The 22677-nt window shown below is 33.9% G+C and overlaps 3 protein-coding genes across 5 annotated transcripts; 2 read left to right on the forward strand and 1 right to left on the reverse strand.

The window, feature by feature from the left end:
• The first annotated feature begins 6734 nt into the window (after positions 1-6734).
• Positions 6735-8863, forward strand: LOC124939113. Its single transcript, XM_047479624.1, has 2 exons — positions 6735-7504; positions 7570-8863. The coding sequence occupies exons 1-2, from the start codon at positions 6753-6755 to the stop codon at positions 8861-8863; spliced, it is 2046 nt and encodes a 681-aa protein (XP_047335580.1). The 5' UTR covers positions 6735-6752.
• Positions 8864-16451: 7588 nt separating this feature from the next.
• Positions 16452-20798, forward strand: LOC124937684 (TBCC domain-containing protein 1-like). Its single transcript, XM_047477986.1, has 9 exons — positions 16452-17032; positions 17135-17287; positions 17465-17851; positions 18596-18700; positions 18798-18938; positions 19379-19582; positions 19805-19897; positions 19972-20083; positions 20173-20798. The coding sequence occupies exons 1-9, from the start codon at positions 16568-16570 to the stop codon at positions 20214-20216; spliced, it is 1704 nt and encodes a 567-aa protein (XP_047333942.1). The 5' UTR covers positions 16452-16567; the 3' UTR covers positions 20217-20798.
• Positions 19231-22172, reverse strand: LOC124937686 (rhodanese-like domain-containing protein 9, chloroplastic). Of its 3 annotated transcripts, none has more exons than XM_047477987.1 (7): positions 22017-22171; positions 21588-21826; positions 21323-21473; positions 21081-21166; positions 20895-20999; positions 20715-20798; positions 19231-19541 (listed from the first exon to the last, which is right to left on the reverse strand). In XM_047477987.1, the coding sequence occupies exons 1-6, from the start codon at positions 22061-22063 to the stop codon at positions 20728-20730; spliced, it is 699 nt and encodes a 232-aa protein (XP_047333943.1). In that variant the 5' UTR covers positions 22064-22171; the 3' UTR covers positions 19231-19541; positions 20715-20727. The 3 variants fall into 3 exon arrangements, with proteins under 3 accessions (XP_047333943.1, XP_047333944.1, XP_047333945.1); XM_047477988.1 differs by lacking the exon at positions 19231-19541 and adding an exon at positions 20037-20219 and having other exon boundaries at positions 22017-22172; XM_047477989.1 differs by lacking the exon at positions 19231-19541 and adding an exon at positions 20037-20222 and having other exon boundaries at positions 22017-22172.
• Positions 22173-22677: the final 505 nt, after the last annotated feature.

Genomic DNA, 22677 nt, shown 5'->3' on the forward strand with positions numbered 1-22677 from the left:
ATCCAGTATCGGTTTTGCATCAAAAGAAGATAGATAGGTTTTACCATTTATGTGAATATAGCATTTACAACCGAAAATCTTAAGGTACTTAAGGTTGGGAACCCGGTTAAAATAAACCTCATAAGGTGTTTTGTTGTGAAACTTGTTAATTAAAAACCGGTTTTGTGTGTAACATGCAGTATTGATAGCTTCAGCCCAAAATTTTTGAGCAATGCCCGAGTCGGCTATCATGGACCGTGCGGCTTCCTTGAGAGTTCGGTTTCTTCTCTCGGCCAGGCCATTTTGTTGAGGAGTCCTAGCACTGGACAACTCGTGTCTAATACCGGATTTATCAAGAAATGCGGTTAAAGTACTGTTTCTAAATTCGGTACCTCTATCACTTCTAATGCTATTAATGCGTGTTGATTTTTCATTTTGCAAACGTTTAAGTAGTGTGATCAAGTTTGATGCGGTTTCACGTTTGGATGGTAAGAATATTACCCATGTATACTTAGAATAATCATCAATAACTACCATAGTGTAAAGCATACCTCCTAGGCTGATGACCTGAATCGGTCCAAATAAATCCATGTGCAGAAGATCTAAGCATCGGTTAGATTGAATGTTTCCTTTACTCTTAAAGGTTGACCTAGTTTGTTTACCCATTTGACATGCTGAACAAACCTTATCCTTATTAAACACTATGTCAGGAATTCCGTCGACTAACTTTTTACCGCGAATATAATTTAAGGTTTTCATGTTCAGATGGTTTAGTCTCTTATACCACAGCCAGGTTTGATCAGTCTTGGCTATCATGCAAACAGGATATTCTACTTTAGTTTTCCAGTCTACCTTGTAAATATTTCCTAGCCTATTCCCGGTTAGTAGTATGGTACCTTGAGAGTTATTAACTAAGCATGCATGTTTAAGAAATTCTACAGTGTATCCAGCATCACACATTTGACTAATGCTTAGCATATTAAAACGTAGGTTTTCAACTAAGAGTACATTATCAATTGTTAGGTTACCATGGACAATCTTACCCTTGCCCATAGTTCTACCTTTTGAGTTGTCACCGAAAGTGATTAATGCACCGGTTTCCATTCTGATGTCGGTTAGAAGGTTGTTGTTTCCGGTCATATGCCTGGAGCAACCACTATCCAAGTACCATTCAGAGTTTCCTAGCCGTTTCTTTATATCCTGCAAAATGTACATATTTATAACTATTTGGTACCCACATTTACTTGGGTCCACAGGCGATTAGTCCATTGGGTATCCAGACCTTGACAAACCGGACAACTTTCCTGGTTAATGTCTTAACTATTTTTCTTGCACTCGGTTTTGAGTCTTTCAGTTTTCCTAAGAAGGCCTTGTATGGGGATGATCTTTGGTTTGTCCTATGCGGTTGTGGATTGGCTTTCCTATTTTTAAGCAGGTTGGTTTTCCTTTTCTCAAGGTGAAGCCATTTCTCAGAATCGGTTGGACCTACATAGGTTAGTTTTTCTTTCGTATAATAGGCAGTTAATTCCTCTTCAGCGGTTAAGGAACTTCTGACAAAGCTTACAAAAGGTAGATCATCCTTTGAGAGCCTTACTTTGTCTACGGGTTTTAGGTTTTTGGATCTATCGTTTTTGTATCCTAGACCAAACATGCAAAAAGGGTGTCTCTTATAACTACACATCTTTCTTACCATTTCACTAGATCTCTTATATGCGGCCATTTTATACTGGAGTCGGGCATTTTCTTTCTCGGTCAATTCTCGAACTGGCTCATTAGACTGTTCGGTCTTAGGTGATGGTTCAGGTGCTGACTCGGTTTCTAAGGTAGAGATTTCATCAGGTTGTATGATCTCTGGTTCGGTCAAGATGGGTACTATGAGGTCGGTTCTAAAGTTGGGTTGCTTAGGTAGCAAGGTTAATAGGTTCTTATATTCTGCTACCATATCATTCAATGCATTGTATAACTCATCTTTAGTAAATTCTTCACAAGGAGAGTCAAATACATGTTCCTCATTTGCCATGAGGCATGTGAGTTCATCATCGATGTCACTGTGAGCCCATAAGCTTCCTCCATCATCGGCTATCAGTGCTTTCTGAACCTCACTTCCTTCACCGGTTTGTTGATAGTTATTTCAGTTATTTTGATTGTCCGTTTCCGGTCATCTCTCCTCGGCTTTCTGCATTCCCACTTGAAATGTCCCAAACAGTTGCAGTTATAACATCTTACATTTGATTTATCACCGTAGGTGTAGTTGTTTGTCGGTTGGCTTCTTTTCATGAACCTCCCAAATTTTTGTGTAAGCATTGCCATGGCATCCTCGGTGAACTGTTCGGCGGTTCTAATCGGTGCAGGTGCACCAGGTTCTGTGGATGTGATCATTGCTCTTGTTGAGGTTGAGGCCGAAACTTCTTCTTCAATCCTAGATCTCATTTCAAACTCATATGCCTTAAGATCTTCGAATACATCGTGAAGTTTCATCTTACTTAGGCAGTTTGATTCCCTCATCACCATTGTCTTTATATCCCACGCACTTGGAAGAGATCTTAATGCTTTCATGATGACCTCCTTGTTATCATACCTCTTGCCAAGAGTTGCTAGCTCATCTAACACACCTGTGAACCGGTCACTGTATTCTCTCATTGTTTCTCCCGGTTTCATCTCGATGCTTTCAAACTTTTGAGTAGCTACCATTACCTTGTTTTCCTTGGTTCTTTCATTTCCCTCATGAATCTGTATAACCGTTTCTCATATTTCCTTTGCGGTTTTGCAGTCTCTGATCTTGCAGTACGTGTTTCTGTCCACACCGTTGGAGATCCGGTTTCTGGCATGGTTATCCAGGTTGTTTCGTCTCCTATCTTCAGCTGTCCAGTCATTCCTATCCTTATCAATGATTATCGGTCATTCGACTATAATGAACTGCATTTCGTCATCCATGGTGATTAAGTGTAGGTGCATGCGTGCCTTCCAGTTGGCAAAGTCATCACCTTCTAGCATTGGGGGCCTATCGAAAGACATGCTTGCTTGAGTATTGAAACTAACTGCTCTGATACCAATTGTTAGGATCTAGGTCGCGGTTAGGGGACCGGGGTCTGGGCAGTTAGCGCGTCTCACTCAAAGGGTGGTGATTAATCCGGTTAGAGATTAATAACGGGGTTTCAATACTACACAAACTATCACAAACCCTTGAACCAGGTTCAAGCGCGGAAGTGGTTTGTTTCAGGTTGAAGCAGCACACTCACAAGATAGGCAGAACCGGTTTTAAATAAGACAGGTTTGGAAGTTGTTGGGTCGGTTTTGTAACTCAGTAAGTCGGTTTAGGTAGTGTTGAATCGGTTATATCGGTATAAGTAGATCGGTAATAAAGTAAAGTAAGCAGAAAGTAAATAACAAGACAGGTTTTATGGATGTTCAAAGATAAAAACTCCTACGTCACCCCTTCCTCTCGAAACCGCGAGAAGGATATTCACTAAGGAATACAAACACAATCCGATCGAGACTTATTTCCTGCTCGATAAACACCCGTACAATTTTAACCCAAATTGTAGAATTACACTTCAACTTAGCACTTAAGCTTTCTAGAGATAGAACACAATCTTATCACTTTTAAATTAATTGTCCACTGTGTCCCCCATTTACTCCTCTTTTGTTCCTCCTTTTATAGGTGAAATGTGCCAACGGTCACATTTCATTTCCTTGAATTTGATTGGTTGAGCAGAGGTTCAGTGATTCAGACCTGGCGGTCAACTTTTCAGACCTGGCGGTCTGTTCTTCCAGTATGTAGGTCAAACCGGCTAAGTTTGTCTTTTACTCAATGTGGTAACTGTCGGTTAGACAGTTGTATGTACTTGGAAGATTGCCTTTCTAATTTATCCTGAAGTGGAAAGATCTTGTAGGACGGTTTTCTGCAGCCTGCAGACTTTCCTCAGACTTGTATGAATATGGAAATGTTCAGTCTATTCCTTTGGTATCATTCTCAACAGATACCCGAAGTATTTTCTTATGCTGGTCGGTTATTTGTGTTAACCGGATGGCTTCCGGTTATTCCTTGGCTTCTAAATGACCGACTGTCTAGTGTTTCCGGCCTTCTTGTTTTGACCGATCTTGCCTTCTTTGTGCGGTCATGTTTCTGGTCAGTTTAGGTGTTTGACCGGTTGAATTTCTTAACTGGTTCAGTGATTTGACCGGTCCGGTTCTTTGTCTGTTCCTGCATAGAAAGTTTATTTGGGTTAAATTCTATTAACGGGTCTAATTTTATCTAATACTTATTAATAATTTATTTTACTTTTTGACTAATTATTTCTCTTTTTTTATATTTATTTATTTTTACATCAATATATTAAATTAATAATTTATTTATTTAAATAATTTTTAATTAAGTAATAATAGGAAGAGAATAAACAAAATTAATAAATTTATAAGTATATTGATATCTATTGTTTATTTGGCATAATATTTTAATAATTATTAAAATTAATTTTATTCAAATAAACACATTTTTTTAATTAAATTCAAATAAGCACGTTAAAATTTATAATATAAACAAACCAGATAATAATTAAATATATATATATATAAATATAAAGAGAATAAAAAATTAAATATAAAATTTATTAATATTTTATTTTATTTGAATAATTATTTCTTCTTTTTTTAATTATATATATATATTGAATTAATTGATTTATTTATATATTTTTTAAATAAGTAATAATAAGAAAAGAATAAAAAAAATTAATAAAGTTTAGAACTATATTAAATTAAATAGAATATAGAATTAAATATAAAACTTATTAATATTTTTTATTTTGATTAATTATTATTTTTTATTTATATATATATAATATATATATATATATATATTGAATTAATTGATTTATTTATATGTTTTTTAAATGAGTAATAATAAGAAAAGAATAAAAAAAATTAATAAAGTTTATAAATATATTAAATTATAAATATATAAAAATTAAATAAAAAATTTATTAATTATTACAAATAATATTATCAATAGTGATTCTTCCACCCAATCAAACACTATTAATGGTAATGGTAATTATAACATGTCTTTATTTCACAAATTCATTCTCCCAATTTGATATTCGTAAACTCATTCTTCTTAACAAACTTTATCCCGAAGATTTCAAAAGTAGTGATTATTTATTTTTGGAACAACAATTTCGGGCTTACTTATTTAATTTGCGGGATGATCCTCAATTTTCTTCAATTGAAGACTTGAGAATTCTTGCTCATAAATTGGTTGCAAAAGAAAAACATATAGTCTTTTCCATTGGTTTATCGATTGATAGAATTGGCTTTAGTTTTACCAGTTGCAACTGCATCCGTTGAAAGAGTTTTTTCTGCAATGAAGACCGTGAAGACTGATTTGCGTAATCGAATAGGAGATGAATGGATGAATGATAGTTTAGTTGTATATGTTAAAAAAATATATTTTCTCGACAATTAAAAATGAATTAATATTGCAATATTTTCAACAAATGAAATCTCGTAGAATAAATTTGTCTTCTTTTGTACCGACTCATGGACAAAATAATTTAGTAATTGTGCTTGTTAGTATTTTGTAATTGTGCTTGTTAGTATTTTTATGTAGTTACCGAGTAAAATTTTAATTAGAAAATACATCTATTTGATTGCCAAAAACATGTTACGTTACTATGTATATTTGACCCCCGAGAAAACATTTGAGTCCGCCACTACTAATTGTGGATGAAGTCGTTATTTGGGCAGTTAGACGTTCATCCTGTTCTTGGAGGGCTGCCTAAAGAAGATGAAGATCTTCTTTAATGGGCTAACAGCTCCGTCCATGGATTGATGACGTTTCATTAGCATCTAGCGATTCCCCTTAGTCCGTTAGGTTTTCCGTTAAGGGTTGTCGGCTCATTTTCGGCCCTTGGATCATCTCTATAGGTTTGACAATGGTTGGACGACCCTGTTGTATTTTTTTTTCTCTTGTTTTTGCTTCACATAAAAAAAAAAGTTTGCTTGTTTTTTTAGTTTCCTATTTTTTTTTAGGTCCATTCCTTTACTGTAAGGAATAAAAAATTATTAAAACTTAAAACTAATTTTTTAATTTTTTTTACGTTTCCTTATTATCATTAACTCCAATTTTTTAAGTTTATTTTATTTATTTTATAAATATCCTAAATCTCTATCATTATTTATTTATACAAATGTATATCCCATCTACCTATGTCATTATTAGTTTAACTATTTTAATTCATTGTTAACCGTTCTAACTCATCACAATAATAATAATTTTTTAAGAGATTGAAGGTTAGAGATATTATTCATCAAACCTCAGGCCTTATTCACTTTTTATTGATAACATAACTATTTTATTAATAAAAATATTAAAATACCTTTTAATTTAAATTATTATTTTATATTATATATATATATATATCAATATCTTTTAAAATTTTTAATCAAAAATAATTATACTTTCTCAAAATTATCCCTCATCATTCAATTTTTTTCTCTATTTAAAATAAAAAAACATAACCAAACAAGGTCTTAAGTTGAAATGCTATAGAAAATGGCAAAATGCTCATTTTTAAACTTAAAAAAAAATATTTTTAGTGACGATGAATAAGCGAATTTTAGCTAAAGAATTAGAGATTGTGTAATGATTGAGTCCTCTGTAGGCCAAGAAAAGAATCTGACAAGAATCCAATGCAGAATTAAAGAATTAAGGCGGCAAAAAGTTATGAAGAGTTATGAAGAGAGATAGAGAAAGAATTGGGGGTAAGAAAGAGATGGAGATGAAGCATTTTAGCCACGAACACAATCTACATCTCCATGAAGAAGATGGTTACAGCAATAAACATTTCTGCAATGGCTGTTGGCAACGAATATCCATCTCAGGCTCATATTACAGATGCAATAATCATTCATGTCAATATTCACTTCACAAACGTTGTGCAGAACAACCACATCAAATCAACTATCCTCTTCACAAACACCCACTAACCCTCCTTCCCCAACCACCCTATCGTTCTCATCGATGTTACTGTAGTTCCTGTTACAAATCCCAATGGCAACACTTCACTTACCATTGTCCAATCTGTAAATACGATCTCGACATTGAATGTGCTTTAAGAGCTACCAGAATCAACCATAAATCTCATAACCACCCCTTGATTCCTCTACAGAAATCGTCTTCTTTCTTCTGCCAGGCTTGTAGGAAGAGAGATGTCCATGGCCCCTCTTACGTCTGTTCTGATTGTCAATTCTGGGTTCATCAGAAATGCGCCGATTGCTTTCCAAGCTCCGTTCTTTATGAGCATAATAATCAGAGTCATCATACCCTTCAGCTTTCTTATTCTTTTCCTAGTGACTTTCACCGGTTCTTGTCCTTCTGCGAAATTTGCTTGGAAATATTGAACAAGAGAGATTGGGTGTATTATTGCTCCGATTGTCGGTATTTTGTTCATTCCGATTGCTTACTTTCATTGTTGGACGAGATGGGGAAAGATGGAAAACCAGCTTTATCATCAACAAACAATCTGTGAGGATTATCCCTTTTAACAAACATAACATTTAATCAATTTAAAAATTCATTCTTGCTTGCAGGGTTGAGACAATTGAAGACGAATCTATCATTACCCACTTACCACCAATTGATGAATTCATAAATCCCTTAACCCTTTTCATAAATAGGATAAGCTTGGATCATGAGAATCAGTCTTTACTGGAGCACGCAAGCCATGAACATAAACTAATCCTCGTACTAGAATTGCAGGAATCAGACAACAACACCATTCTTGTGAATGAACACATGAAAGATAAACAAACATGTGCAGGCTGTTGCAGTATCATAATGTCTCCACCGTTCTACAAATGTGTCGAATCCCAAACCTCTAACAACTGCCCCTTTCATCTCCATAAACACTGCGCTCAACTCCCCGAAAAACTTAACAGACATCCATCCCATCCCGATCACCCTCTTGTACTCTCCATGGAATTGTACGGAATTATTCGATGCAATAACTGCAAGAAACTCTGTCTCGGATTCGTCTTTAGCTGTCATAACTGTCGATTCTATCTCGATATCGCTTGTGCTTCCCTTCTGTTTGGATCAATAATGACCCACGACCTCCATCAACACTCGCCGATGATGATCAGAGAATTTCGCGAATCCGATGGTCATAGATGCAGCGGATGCACCTTTCTTCTAACCGGAATAGGTTTTGCCTGCATTGCATGTGAATATTTCAAGATAGATGTGGAGTGCGCGCTATTACTGAGGGGATTCAATCATAGGTTTGACGAGCATCCGTTTGTTCTTAGCTATTCGCCCGTGAAGGGGATTGAGGAATACATTTGTGAGATCTGTGAGTTTGATATAAACCCAAGGCAGTGGTTCTATTGCTGCGGAATTTGTGACCATTCGATTCATTCGGAATGTATTCTTCCTATTTGTGATCATCCGACTGTTGTATTTAATCAGGGTAATTTCATCTCTACTCCTCATCATTGTCACCGTTTGATCCTCGAGAAATCGATCGATGTTGGGTTGTCGTGTGATTGTTGTGGGAAAAGTTTTGGCGAAGGTTTGGGTGGTTTTGAATGTTTTGAGTGCTCGTTTAGGATTCATAGAGAATGTGCTGATATGCCGCAAGAAGTGAAACTACAATTAGATGATCATCCGCTTCGATTGTTATCGTCTAATTCGTCATTAAAGAGGACACGGGTTCGAGTTTGTATATTATGTGGGCTCGAGTTGGATCTTGAGCTATGGTTCTATTATTGTGGCATATGTGACCAATCTGCCCATCTTGAATGTGTATCTAAGTACCAAGTGGTTTTGATACAATCCTCAAGACATGGATTAAGGGTCATATGGAGAACAATTATAATTGAGTAAATGAATAGTTAATTATAATTTAGCAAGTGTTAAGACTGTGTTTGTAAGAGAACACATGATTACAAATTTGTGCTTTGTGTTTACTTGTAACAAAAAGAATGATACATTAAAATCATTTTAAGGGTTCTTTATTCACCATATTTGATTATTTTTCAAAAAAAAAAAATGGTTGAAATGAGTTTGTTAAATACTAAATAATTCACTAAGATGGATTAAGCGAACAAAATTCGTATATAAGAAAATAAAAATTATGAATTAAAAATTGTGTTAAGTTTATAAATTAAACAAAAAAAATATATATATATTCATATTAAATAGAGAAGTATTTAATATTTTTTTTAAATGACAAATTAGTCATATTGAAAGACTAACCAAAAATAAAGTTTTAAAGATATATTTTTTTTCCAACTAAACAAAAGAATGTTCCATTTGGCAAAGACTTCATAGAACTAATTGCTAAAATAAGTTGCTTAATTTGTTGACAAATACTATTAAAGTTGCAACTACTAAATGCGTTGTTTGTTTTACTACAAATTTATGATACTACTTTTGTAATAATTTTTTAATTATTTTTTAATTATTTTAATATATTTGTCAAAATAATATAAAACGTTAAATAGAATTGAATAAACTATTTTATTTTAGAGCTAGAGACAGATCCAAAACTTATATTTAGGGTGGACTTGAAAAATAAAATAAAGAAAAACTTTAAATTGACTTTAAAATATTAAAAAGAAAATGTAATCGAAGATAATCGAATTTAAAAATGGCACATCATTCCCTATTTTATTCTCTCCCACAAATTCCCGGGAAATTTGATCAAATGACCCTCAAAAGAGGGTCATTCCCAAAACTAACCTCAAAACTTTCAGTTTTTATTTTTAACATTTTTTAAAAAATTTGGACACTTGTATCCTTATTTTTTTTTCCTCTTCACGGAATGGTCCCCCCTCACATTTTCCAAACCCAATCCCCCTTCTTCTCTTCCCCTTTTCCTTTCCCCCGCGACCCCACCACTCCCCTTCCCCCAACTGCCAGCCACCGACGACCAACTGCCACCGCCTCTCATCTCCAACGTCGGCGACGACGAGACCAACCTGCAACGCCGGAGACCCAGCTGCATCGCTGTGTAGACCCGATTGACCAGCATCAAAATGTGTATGTTCATTTCTTTCATTCATTTTCATTCCCGTTAGAAATGTTGTGTCAAAATGGTTACGTTTGAAATGTTGTGTCAAAATGGGTACGTTTGAAATGTTGTGTCGAAATTGGTATGTTACTAATTACCCCGCAATTGCGTCCCACGATCCACGCCCCACTCCCCACGCCCCACGATCCACGATCCACGCCCCACATCCAAGCCGAGGAACCTATTCAATCGAACCCATCTATAGAAGAAGAAGAAGTTATTCAAGAGCATGTTCAATCTCTTGAAGATGATGCTGATCAAGAGTCTGTTCAAGCTCTTATTTCGAAAGAAAAAGAAGTTGTTGAAGAGCCTGTTCAAGCTCTTATTAACCATGAAGAAGAAGTGGTGGAATCCCCTGTTGTCAGAACAGAGGCATCTCAAGAAAAAGAGGCTAAAGTCAGTCAGCCTGAGGTTGCCAAATCAGAGTGGAACCCTCAAAAGACAAAGAAACTGAGAAGAGTTCCTCATCTGAGGGGGAACAAGATCAAAATGCTCGAACATTCAAGCTTCTACCATTTCCCGATATCAATGCTGCAAATATTCATGAGAATATTCTCAATCCTCATCACAGTTCAGGAAACTTGCTCGAAAGGATTGACAAAGCAGAGAAAGAGTTGGAAGAAGAAGAACAAGATAAATCTGATAGTGAATCAGAGAAGGATGAACCTAAGCAGTCCATGCAAGTTCATACCAACATCAGTCCCATTCAGATCGTTGCAGCAGATTCGCAAGAGAATTCATCTAATGAAGGACCTTCGACTGACGGTTCAAAGCTCATTAAGTCTATGTCAACTTTGTTAGCAACGCTTCAGAAGAATGTGTCAGTTATGCAATCCAACATGACGAAAATCATGAAAACCTAGAAGGAGGACAGGAAAAACTTTGTTGATCTTGTTAAAACTCATAAAGAGTTGGAGCAAACGTTGAAGAAGAACACGTACGAGGTTCAAGTCTCCAATACAAATTTTGCAAGATTTGAAAAGAAACTCTTCAATCGACAATCTGAAATGATGAACGTTGAAAGACAGATCAATCTTGATCTTCAAAGAGAGGTTATGGAAGGAATGGGCTTGGTTCAAAATCAGTTGGTTGAAATTCAAGGTAGCATGAGAAGAACTGATGTTGAAAGACTAGAGTATGCTGACTCCATTGCAAGGAAATTTCAAGCTGAAGAGAATGCTAAAGTTGATGCTGAGAAAGAGCAGAATACCATCACTCAGGGTGAGGTTGTTAAAGATAGAAGAGGTGACAGTGTGGCAACCGGCACCAGATCTAAGCTAAGGCCAACCAATGATGACAACCAAGGCCAACTAAAAGAGGCGGAGGTCGCAGCGGTGGTGATCGCGGAGGCCGAAGCAGTGGAAGTGATCGAGGAGGTCGAAGTACTGGCAGCGATCGTGGTGGGCGAAATTGTGGAAGTGGTCGTGGTGGATGCGATCTTCCTCCGTTCCAAAACCTGTTAACTGGTGAAGATCTCAGCTATGAAGGATCACGCTTTCCAATTGATCCTCTAGTGAAAATGGAAGGCCAATAATCTCTCCTCCTTAAACTATTCTTCTGTTAGTTTATGATTTTGGCTTTCTAAACATGGTTTCTGAATATTGGTGGTTTTGAAAAGTTTTTATGTAAGATGGATGAACAAGTTTTACTTCTTATTTATATGATGAATGTTTAATTTGTTATCTATGTAAAGGTTTTAACATCATCATCAAAAAGGGGGAAATTGTTGGATCAAATTATTTTGACTAAGTGTCAAAGTAGTTTGACTATTGGAATTTTGATGATGAATGTATATAAAACTCAATTTATGCCGTCTAATTGTTTTTGGTGCAGGTGTATCGAAAACAGGTTATATTAGACTTAGTCTTAATGATGTTCATTAGACTGATTTGACATTAGATGCATTGAGTTAGACGTGCAATCTAACACACGCAGTTAGATGTGCAGTCTAACAGACGTAGTTAGACGTGCAGTCTAACATACGTAGTTAGACGTGCAGTCTAACAGACGTAGTTAGACGTGCAGTCTAATAGACGGAGTTAGACGTGCAGCTTAACACACGGAGTTTGACGTGCAGTCTAACAGACGCAGTTAGACGTGCAGTCTAACAGACGCAGTTAGACGTGCAGTCTAACACACGGAGTTAGACGTGCAGTCTAATAGACAAAGTTAGATGTGCAGTCTAACACACGGAGTTAGACGTACAGTCTAACAGACGTAATTAGACCTGCAGTCTAACACATGGAGTTAGACGTGCAGTCTAACACACGGAGTTAGACGTGTAGTCTAACAAACGTAGTTAGAAGTGCAGTCTAATACACGGAGTTAGACGTGCAGTCTAACTAGTGAGAGTTAGACTTGTAGTCTAACTCCTTCAGATTAGTTTGAAGGGATGTGGTATTAGACGTGTTGTCTAATTCCATTAGACCAGGTGATCTAATGGATCCTGATATTAGACGGGGGCGTCTAATTTCATTAGACGAGGTCGTCTAAGTGAGATACGTCTAATGCTAGGCTTAAGTAGTTGCTTGAAGCTAGCACTCGTCTACCCACGATCAACTAGTTGTACGCTACTCCTGCTCCACTTTCCTGTGAAGATCAGTACGACAGCCAGTTCCAACCAATTGATTAATGCCACGTAAGCAAATATTCTTCCAACTACTTGTTTTTGCAGGAATATCCTTGAAGAATATTTGGTGCACTACCAGATTTGTACGACCACGATCCTAGTGCTCATAGTCTAATGTGTACTATGGAGGCGCTCCAATGGAAGCTCGCCACGTGTCATTATGGAAGATTCGACCGTTGGTACCTGCCCCTTATTTAAAGATCCCCAAGGACAACGGAAGAATCATCGATCTATCGATACTCAGATTATTCTATCTTAAGCATAAAAACTATCATATTGAGTGAGTTGCTTTCTTGCTTTTACTGTGTGTTCAATCAAGAGAGAGTTAAAATCAAATCATTGTATTAGTTGAGTGATATTCTTCATATTGTAAGTTGAACAGAGTCTGTTCTGTTCAACAGTGAGCTAGTCATGCGATTGTATTTGATTCATTGAAAGTTTAGTGAATCCTTCCGGTGGTTGAAAGAAGGGGTGACGTAGGAAAGTTAACTCTGAACATCCATAATCAAACTGCTGTGTTGTTTCTTTCTATCATCTTTTCATTCATGGTTCTTAGCTTCAAACCCATGCAAACATTTCCGCACTTGAATCGTTCAAGAGTTTGCAAGGGTTTGTGTAGAATAGAAAATGATCTAAATCCTTAACAAGATTTCTATCAAATCGTTTGTCCTAAGTCGTTATCAATCGTCAAACCCCCGTCTCTATTGATTATGCTGATTCTATCAATGTGTACTCTGCAAATGAATATCATATTAAAATACAAAAATAATAATCAAATAAAAAAATCTTACATATGTAAATGCAGAGAAGCAAAATTTTGGGATGCTGATGGGAGTTTTTGTTGTGCGGTAATTGATCATTTGGGTCTAGGCATCAACTATTCCAGAGTCCACATAGGTTTTACTTTTCAGTGAAAGCATGTGTCATATGTTCGCGTGACTCGGTTGCTCTAGAATAAAACTTCACTGCAAAGATAAATGAAGCAAACACATCTTAATAAGAGTTAAGAAAACATTAAAATGACTATAAAGAGTTCTAAAGATGCTACCTTAAGTCCAAATCTGTAAAAAAAATTAACTCCACAACGAATTTATCATTTTTAGTAATTTGGACACATTGGAAGAATTTTGCATATTTATTTGTAGTTGATGCCATATATGGGGAGCAAAGAGTTATTCCGATTTTTTAATCATATTAGGTTGAGTTCTAAGTGGGAGTAGGGCTTCTTTTGCAACCTCTACGGGTTAAGTTTCTATGGCCACCACTTTGGCTGGTGTTTCAACTACAATTGCATCCCGATTCTTTATATTTAGCTTCCTCTTCCTCTTAGGCTATGTTCTAAGTGAGAGTGTAGCTTCTTTTGCAACCCTTGCAACGACGAGGCCTACTTTTGTAGGAAGAATGATGACCATCGTAGAGTGATCATTATGGGATTTGAATTAGCCGTTTTTAATGACCGACGACTGAGTTTCAAGTTGAAAAGATCATCCACGAATCTTCATGTTTATCCATACGACAATAGCGAATAAAACAAAGACCAGAGATGGCGGAGCGTTCCGTTATCGTTCCCGTCTTAGTGAATCTTCTACTCCTCGACGCGAGCTTCCTTCAGCTACAACGGGCTACGCGGAGCGCTCTGGCGCGTCGAATGTGATTCCAGCGTCCATCCAATGAACGCAGTTTCTACTATAATATTTTCATCTGTTTTCGGCTACACCCGATTACAGATTTAATTTTATTTTATTTTAAACCTTAAAAGTTTGTTTGAAATTGATTTTTCTTTCACCATTTTGGCTTTAGTTTTGATTTTTTTAAATATACAAAATATTAAAATAAATATGACAAAAATTTTACCAATTTGTTTTTTTACATATTCTTAGAATTTAAATAAATAATTATTTTTAGATGAAATTAATACAACAATTCATCAAAATTATTTAATTTTGTCCTTTAACCTTTCTAAAATTATTTTGAGATAATATGGGCATAACATTTAAACCAAATATTTTTTTTTAATTATTTTGACCTTAACCCTTAATTAATTTGATGAATTAGTAAAATAATTAATTCTAATTAATTGTTTTAAAGTAGTTTTTTGGCCATATAGTTAATTATTTTGATTTTATTTATCTAAACATAATTCAAAATAATTGTTTTAAGAAAAAAACTTATTTAGACGTATGTACTTGTAGACGTGTATGTACTAATAAAAAGTCATTTAAACATACGTACTATCAAAAATTGGCTCATTCAGCCTCTTTTAATAATCATAATTAATTTTTATTTTTAAATTTATATATTTATTAACTAAATATTAATATATTTTTTTCTTTCATCTTCATTTTTTATTAGTTTTTATTTCTCATGTATCTTAAATTCTCATTTTTGAAAAAACTTTAACAACTTATTTATGAATTTTATTTTGTATGTAATAATTTTTAAAGAATTTTTTTCTTATTTAATTTAATATGAATAAAAATTAAATTAATAATTTTTTATTTAATTTTTATTCATGACTTATAGTAATAATAAGTAACATTGTTTTGTCTAATATTTGATTATTAGATTTATGGTGTTGGATGAGTTAGTTGCTATTATTATCTAAATATTAATTAATTTATTTTTATATTAAAGGATTTTTATTATTGGAAGTATAAGTCATTTTTATATTCAATTATTGTGATATATTTTTTTTAAATAATTAATAATCAATGTTAATATAAGAAAAAAACATAAAAAGAAGAAAAAATATAAAGTTAAAATAATTAACGATGAATACTTTTATTTATATATATATATATATATATAATAATAAAATTAAAATAATTAATAATAAATACTCATATAAAAATAATAAAACATTTATAAAAAAGATAAAAATAAAGGATTATATTAATATTTAATTAATAAATATATAAATCAAAAAATAAAAATTAACCATAATTTATTAAAGAAGGCTAAATGAGCCAATTTTTAATAGTATGTATGTTTAAATAAATTTTTATTAGTAAATATGTCTAAATATCTAAATGAGCTAGTTGTATAAGTACATATGTATAAGTGAATTTTTTTTTCTTTTTTTAAATATTATAATTATCTAATATCTATTTTTAATTTAATTTTATATTAATATAAAATTATTATAATAATAAAACATAAATTTAAATATATTTTCATTTATTAATTTTTTACACACAAATATAAGATTACCATAAATTTATATATAATTTTGCTTTATATATTTAAATTTACTTTCTAAAATGAATGTTATATCATAATAAAAACTTATATATTATATATATATAAAATTATATATTAATACAAAGTAATAAATTAATAAAATTTATTTTAAAAAATATTATTTTTAATTTAAACAATTTAAATATTTAAAATTAAATATTAATAAAAGTTTATAAAAAATAATATATTCATATAATTTATTTATAATTTAAATAATTTATTAATATTTAAAATTAAATTAATAAAAGTATATATATATAAATAAAAAATAAATAAACTGGATTTATATAAACTGAATTAAATTTACATTAAATAAACCGGAAAAACTGAGTAAAATAACATATTAAAAAAAAAAGGAAAAACAAAATTATACCTTAAATAATTTTTGTCCTAAATAAAATAATAAGAAAATGATTTTTTCCAATAATAATAAATACATTAATAGAAAGAAACAAAGTTTACCCGAAAAACCGAAAGTAGTATTATTAGGACAAACCAAGGGAAGGAGAAAAATATTGGTGACTCCCACCCACGTGTCTGTCTTCGATGAACTTTGCGTCATCTCCTTCTTCTCCATTCTCTCCTCTTTGATCCATTTCCACCAAAAAAAAATAGTTTTATTTATCTTTCTCGAAACAGGAAAAACATGGCGGAGGACGATGCAGACCCTAGTACAATCCTCTACATTCATCCTCGGAGGGAAGCCTTTGCCCACGGTCTTCTTCCAATTCCCAAGCTCATCTTCAACGACGGCATACAAACCCTAGGTCCTCTTAAGGACAAGCTTCTCGAGAGATCTTCTCAATCCCCTAATCGCCGCCTTGACTCTCTTGCCATATCCGACGTCCTCCAGATTTCACCCGACCATGCCCGCTTGGTTCTCGATACCATCGCTTGCGTTCTTTTCTCCGATTCCGATCCCCTTGTCACCGCCAGCCCCGATGAGGTTGAGTCCGTCGGTGTTAATGTCTATGACCTGGTTTTATTTCTCTACATTCAGTCTTATAAACGCCTTCTTTCTCGGACGCATAAGGATTCTGCCTCTGTCGCCGATGTCTGGCCTTCTACTTCAGCTTTCGATGGTTACCTATCGGCTCTATCGCCATTGCAGGTGCTTAATTGTCCCCTATTGGCTCAATGTCGTGATGGTTTCGTCAATTCGTCAAATCCTTTCTTTCGCACAATAACTAACTTTCTGTTTCACTAATTGCAGCTTGTGCGTAGCAACAGTCGTCGCTTTATGCCATCACAAGCTGATGAAGAGGCTCATCAGTTATCTTACCTGCAGAAGCACATGGCGAATATCCTTTCTCTTTTAGCTGATTCTGAAGTTGGGGAAGTGAAAGGGGAAGGAGAATGCTCTCTGGTTTGTTATTCTTTCTCTGTATTCGGATAATGATTTGATGTTATTACAAACAAGCTTCATTTTTCTTCCTTAATTCGCATCAAAAGCTAGATTTTATTTCTCAAACTTTTTAAAATAGCTCAAATTTATTTATCCCATATATAAATGTTGTTTGTATTGTGTTGTTGATCTCATTAGGAAGTTGTGAGTGTGGAAAACTTTGAACACCTCGATTATCTGGTATACTTTGGTGAAAGAGGATCCGAAAAAACTCCCTTAAGCCAATCCTCCCCATTCTTTGCTAATTCAGACCCGGACATGCCTGCTGCTCCTATTCCTGCAACCCAAGTTCATGAATGGCTTTTACAGAAACTAGCATCTTCTTTAGAACACGTTTCTGAAATAATAACCTCCTCAAAAGAAAATGGAACTGCGGTTGTTGATCAGGATGTTCCTATGGCTGACGCCCCGCCGACAAGTTCTACCAAGTCCTCCATCAATGCTAAGGCTTCCAATTTTATTGAAGGGATCTCAAAATCATCTTATCTTAAACAGGCCAGCGATCTCAAAGAATCTTCTGTCAAGGTGTGTATTATTATATCTTACAAATCAAGTGTTTCTCCTACAATAAAATAGTATCTAGTTTTCTCTTATAACCAAGAACTAGTCCTGAGTTGATAGTATAATAATCCCTTTATAATTCTAATCCTTATAATTTTCTCTTGTAAAATGTTTCAACTATTTTGATAATGTCTCAAATCTCCATACTCTCCTGGCATTGTGTACAATAATATTATGTTGGCTTAATTGGTTTAGGGGGTGAGCAAATGAATTAATCTAAGTCAATCCATATTTAATATGGGTTGAATTCTAACCTAACCTAACCTAATCCAATCCATATCTTTTAATGTATTGGATTATTATTAAAAATAATTATAATGTAAAGAGTATTAAATATGAAACTTTTATACAAGTGACTATACAGAGAGAATATTAAAGTTTTAACTTCTAAGTAACATTTTAATGATATATTCTCTATTTTTTTGTGAAAAAACACCATTCTGAATACTCTATAATATTCTTTTAATGCTCTCTAGATTTAAATAGTAAGTATAATAGAGAGAGCATTAAATAATCTAAAGAAATTTATATTGGGAGTATTAGAACAATTATTGAGAGAAATATTAAAAAATTGCTCATTCAAAATTTTGGGTTGGAAAGGGATTCAACCCAAACTTCTTAAAATATGGTTAACTCATATTCTTTTAAATTGGGAACCCAAATTCATCTTAATTCTTTCTCACCCTAATCTGTAACATTCTATTGCAGGTGGTGAACTGCCACGAGTCTGTCATTTACATATTAGCTCCACTGAAATATGCTACCATTTATGGATGTTCTGATGCAACTGTAGTTCTTGGAGCTGTTGGCAAGGTAGTTGTATAAACTTTAAAGCCAGTTTTACCATTGATGTTCTTTTGGAAAAGTATATAATGAGTTGTTGTTTCTGAGGTTCATTTTTTTTCTGCAGACAGTAAGAGTTGAACACTGTGAGCGAGTTCATGTTGTTCTAGCTGCCAAAAGAATTTGTGTTGCAAATTGTCGTGAATGTGTTTTCTTCATAGGAGTGAATCAGCGACCTCTAATGGTTGGTGATAACCATAAGTTGCAGGTGTGTGGATAATATTGGTTTCTTTTTAAGAGAAAAATTAATTAATTTGTATTAATAAAGTAGTCGTGCATTGCATTTCGTGACTTCTTGCAATACAAACCCGAGCAAAGAAAAATGTGAAAGGGAAAAGAAAAAGAAGAAAGTGGGAGGAGAGGAAAGTATAATCTCCGGGATGGACCTATTTGGAACACTTTCTGTTTCTTGTTATGAATCCTTATTCAAATGAGAAACTGCCAATAAATTTCCACTAAGTTCAGAAACATGTTTCTGTTTTCAAATGTAATTCCATCGTAATCATAATGAAAAAGCTGATAAAACTGGTGGTTTCCAAATGAACAAAGTGTGATGAGACCATGGAATCTAATAGACTTGATACAATAATAGTTGATTGTGCTAGCTGCAGTGGATTAACAAAATTCTTTCTAACAAATGCTTTCTAGGTGGCACCATACAACACATATTACTCGCAGTTGGAGGAGCACATGAAACAAGTGGGCATCGATGCAACTGTCAACAAATGGGATGAGCCAGTTTCTTTGGGAGTTGTTGATCCACACGATTCAATGTCTCATCCTGCAGGCGCGTCTGATGTTCAAGCCGAGTCTGCAACCAATGTAGATCCTGATCAGTTTACCAATTTTTTGGTATGTCCAAACATTTTTTTGGAGCTTGTTTGATGTGGTTTGTTCTTTTAAACAACTGATATGACCGGGTGGGGGTGAAATCTTGTTTGACATAAGGAGTTATTTATTTGTATCTATAGGTAATTTAGGTGATGATTTGAATAATTTGATTGATGATGACATAAAGAGTTATTTGGATTTAATCCAAACAATGCTGTTCTTGAACCTAACATACAAATGCAGATTCCAAACTGGTCTGATGGTGAAACTCCTGGATCTACAAAAGACAACCCATTCAAGCTGCCTGACCCTTATAAGCAATCTCAGCAAAGAAATGTATGTTCAGTCACAATGCAATATCTACTATTTTTTTTCTTACAATCCAACAATTTCCTTTGTTTGTTCTCCAGACGGACAACCTGGGCGAACTTAAACAAATTTTGCGAGAGACCCAACTCGATGACAGTCGGAAACGAGAGTTATCAAGTGCACTCCACATATATTTCAAGGATTGGTTATATGGTATAATATAGAAATAAAAGAAGAAACTCATTTTGCTTCATATAGATATTAACATCCCAATCTTTTTTCTTTTGCTTTGTTTTTAACAGCCACTGGAAATATCAGGCAGCTGTACTGCCTTCAAGGCGACTGAATCCTGCTTTAGTCACAATCCAAAGAAGTATAGTTGTATTAGGGAAGCCTCTCATCTTATCAAAGAGTATGGGTGGTGGAATTTTTTTTGCCACCAACTCAGTCTAATAACCAAACTAAATAATGGTAATAGGAGCACCTTGCTTAGGCAAGAGTAATATTCCTTCTTGGAAGTCTTTGTTCTGTAATAGTTTTTTAGTTCAGTTATTGTTACAGATCAAACAGAGTAGGATTGGTTATTTCTGGAGTTTGACAGCTCCATGGGAAAAGAGCCTTGCTTCTTGAGAGCTCCCTTTTAACTATTATTTTCTCACATTCTCTTCATTTTATTGGAAAATTGAATTTCTTTTTATTTAGCTTAAGATATTTTTTAGATTATGTTCTAATTATTATAAGATTTTTGTTAGTTTATTTCGTATACAAAATTATAATAAAATATCATATAATTTTTATTTATCAACATGAATTCTGGGTAAGGCTAAGACATAGGTAAAAGTACCTCTGATCCAAAACTAACTTAAGGGGTTCATCTGGAGCAACTTCTCTGCTTGATCTGGGAAGAATGTGATAAATAGATATGCACCTGCAAGTAGTATGTGATTTTCCATATCATAATAAGCTAAATCAGATGTTACATTTTTGACAAGAAATACAAATTAGTAAACCAATGGAAACTTACAAATAAGTACTGTGCCAAGCACAGCTGAGATCTTTCCCTGAATAGTAACTAAACCGGCTTTGCCTGCATTTTGCAGCTCAGTTGATCCGACAGAATCAAATGTTCCTGCAAACAGAAAATCCACTTTTCTCATATTATATCTGCAAAAGGGTTTTATTTCTAGTTCCTTTTGAAATTTAATATAACCTGGTTTTACAGACTGAAGCCCTGATGTTATGCAGGCCAAATTTTGGTAACCAATTTTATCCAGCTTATCAGCAGCTGCAGTAGACCTTATGTTGTATCAACAGACAAAGAATTCTTAAATTTTGTTAAACAAAAAAAAAGGAAGTCTTTTTAGATCTAATTTTTTACAAGTAGATCTAATTTGTTTGTTAAATCTTCATATTGATAATAACTTCATAATAGCTAAGCTAGACTAGACTCACCTTAACCCTTCTTGGCAGACAAGCAAGAGTTTACTTTCGGTTGAAAACTGGCTATTTACAGATTGCACAAATTCAGGATTGAGCTTAGTGAATGGCAAACCGAAGAACAAGCCAGAAAAGTTATTGTGCACAGTCCTCTTTATAATGGTTCCTGCTTGCATAAAACACAGTCCTCAAACACAGAGAATGTAGTATAGAAAGAAAAAGAAATGAATACTAATATGGGTTTGATTCAAGATCACATCAAAGTGTAAATTGGCCTTACCAATATCATTGTCCTGGTTTGCAATGAACAAGGGAACATGGTAGCACGATTTAATATGTGCTCGATCATATTGAGACTTGTCTCTCACATCTAGAACTGTAAATCCTTCATTGGCCACAAGTTCCTTAGCTTCTTCTGAATTAACAAAATTCACTTCCGATCTGATTCTAATGCTCCTACGTCTTTGATGAATGGGTTTACGACGAGCCTCCAAGACCAACGAAGATGTCTGCAGATAGCTGAAAATTGCATTCCAAAGCATTTGCAAATTAGAGAGAATGGCGTAGATTGAATTGAATTTGATACACCAAAATGCAGTGGATGATTCAACATTTGAAGTTTGTTCGCAAATGAAATCAGTCAACTATAAAATATTGATAAATTCTGAAACATCATGATGGAACAGTTTGGAGTATGAGAAATGATTACCTCCGAGAAGAAAGTGCTGAAGAACTACAAGCAGCTAGACCTGCCATTTTTAATGGCGACTCCAAACACACTCGCTATGTTCAGTTTCCCTCCTCTTTCTAGAATGAAGAGGGTGAAGAAGGGATGAATGGATTTTCATGGTGGCCAAAGAAAATTAAGACGATGAATAGGATGTCGCCACGTGGAAACAGAATCAAACTAATTGGATAAATTGATATTTCCTCTTTTCTTTTCTTTCTTGAGTGTTGTAAGCATATTACTTATACTAGCAAAAAGATGCCAACCTTTTTTGTGCATTGGGATCCAATATCTTATTTAATTCATCTCCATATTGAGTTAAGACTTACTATGAAGAAAGTAGTTATATATGAGATGAGATCTAATAATTTGATCCAAAAGAATGTCAATTTTATTTATAAATTTGTATAGAGATATCAAATTTATTTATAAAATTGTAAAATTTTATTTATATATATATATATAAATTTATTAAAATGTGTCAAAATTATTTAACATAAATTTTTTTGAAATAGAGTTAAGTTTTTATACACGTAGTTTTTTATTTTATATTTTGTTTTAACCTATTTTTTTCATTTCAAAAAGACTTTTTCTTTACATTTATTATATAAAAAGTAAATAAATAAATAAAAATTTTCTTCTC

Source organism: Impatiens glandulifera, chromosome 5 (genome assembly GCF_907164915.1).
Source record: "Impatiens glandulifera chromosome 5, dImpGla2.1, whole genome shotgun sequence".
Lineage (NCBI taxonomy): Eukaryota > Viridiplantae > Streptophyta > Magnoliopsida > Ericales > Balsaminaceae > Impatiens > Impatiens glandulifera.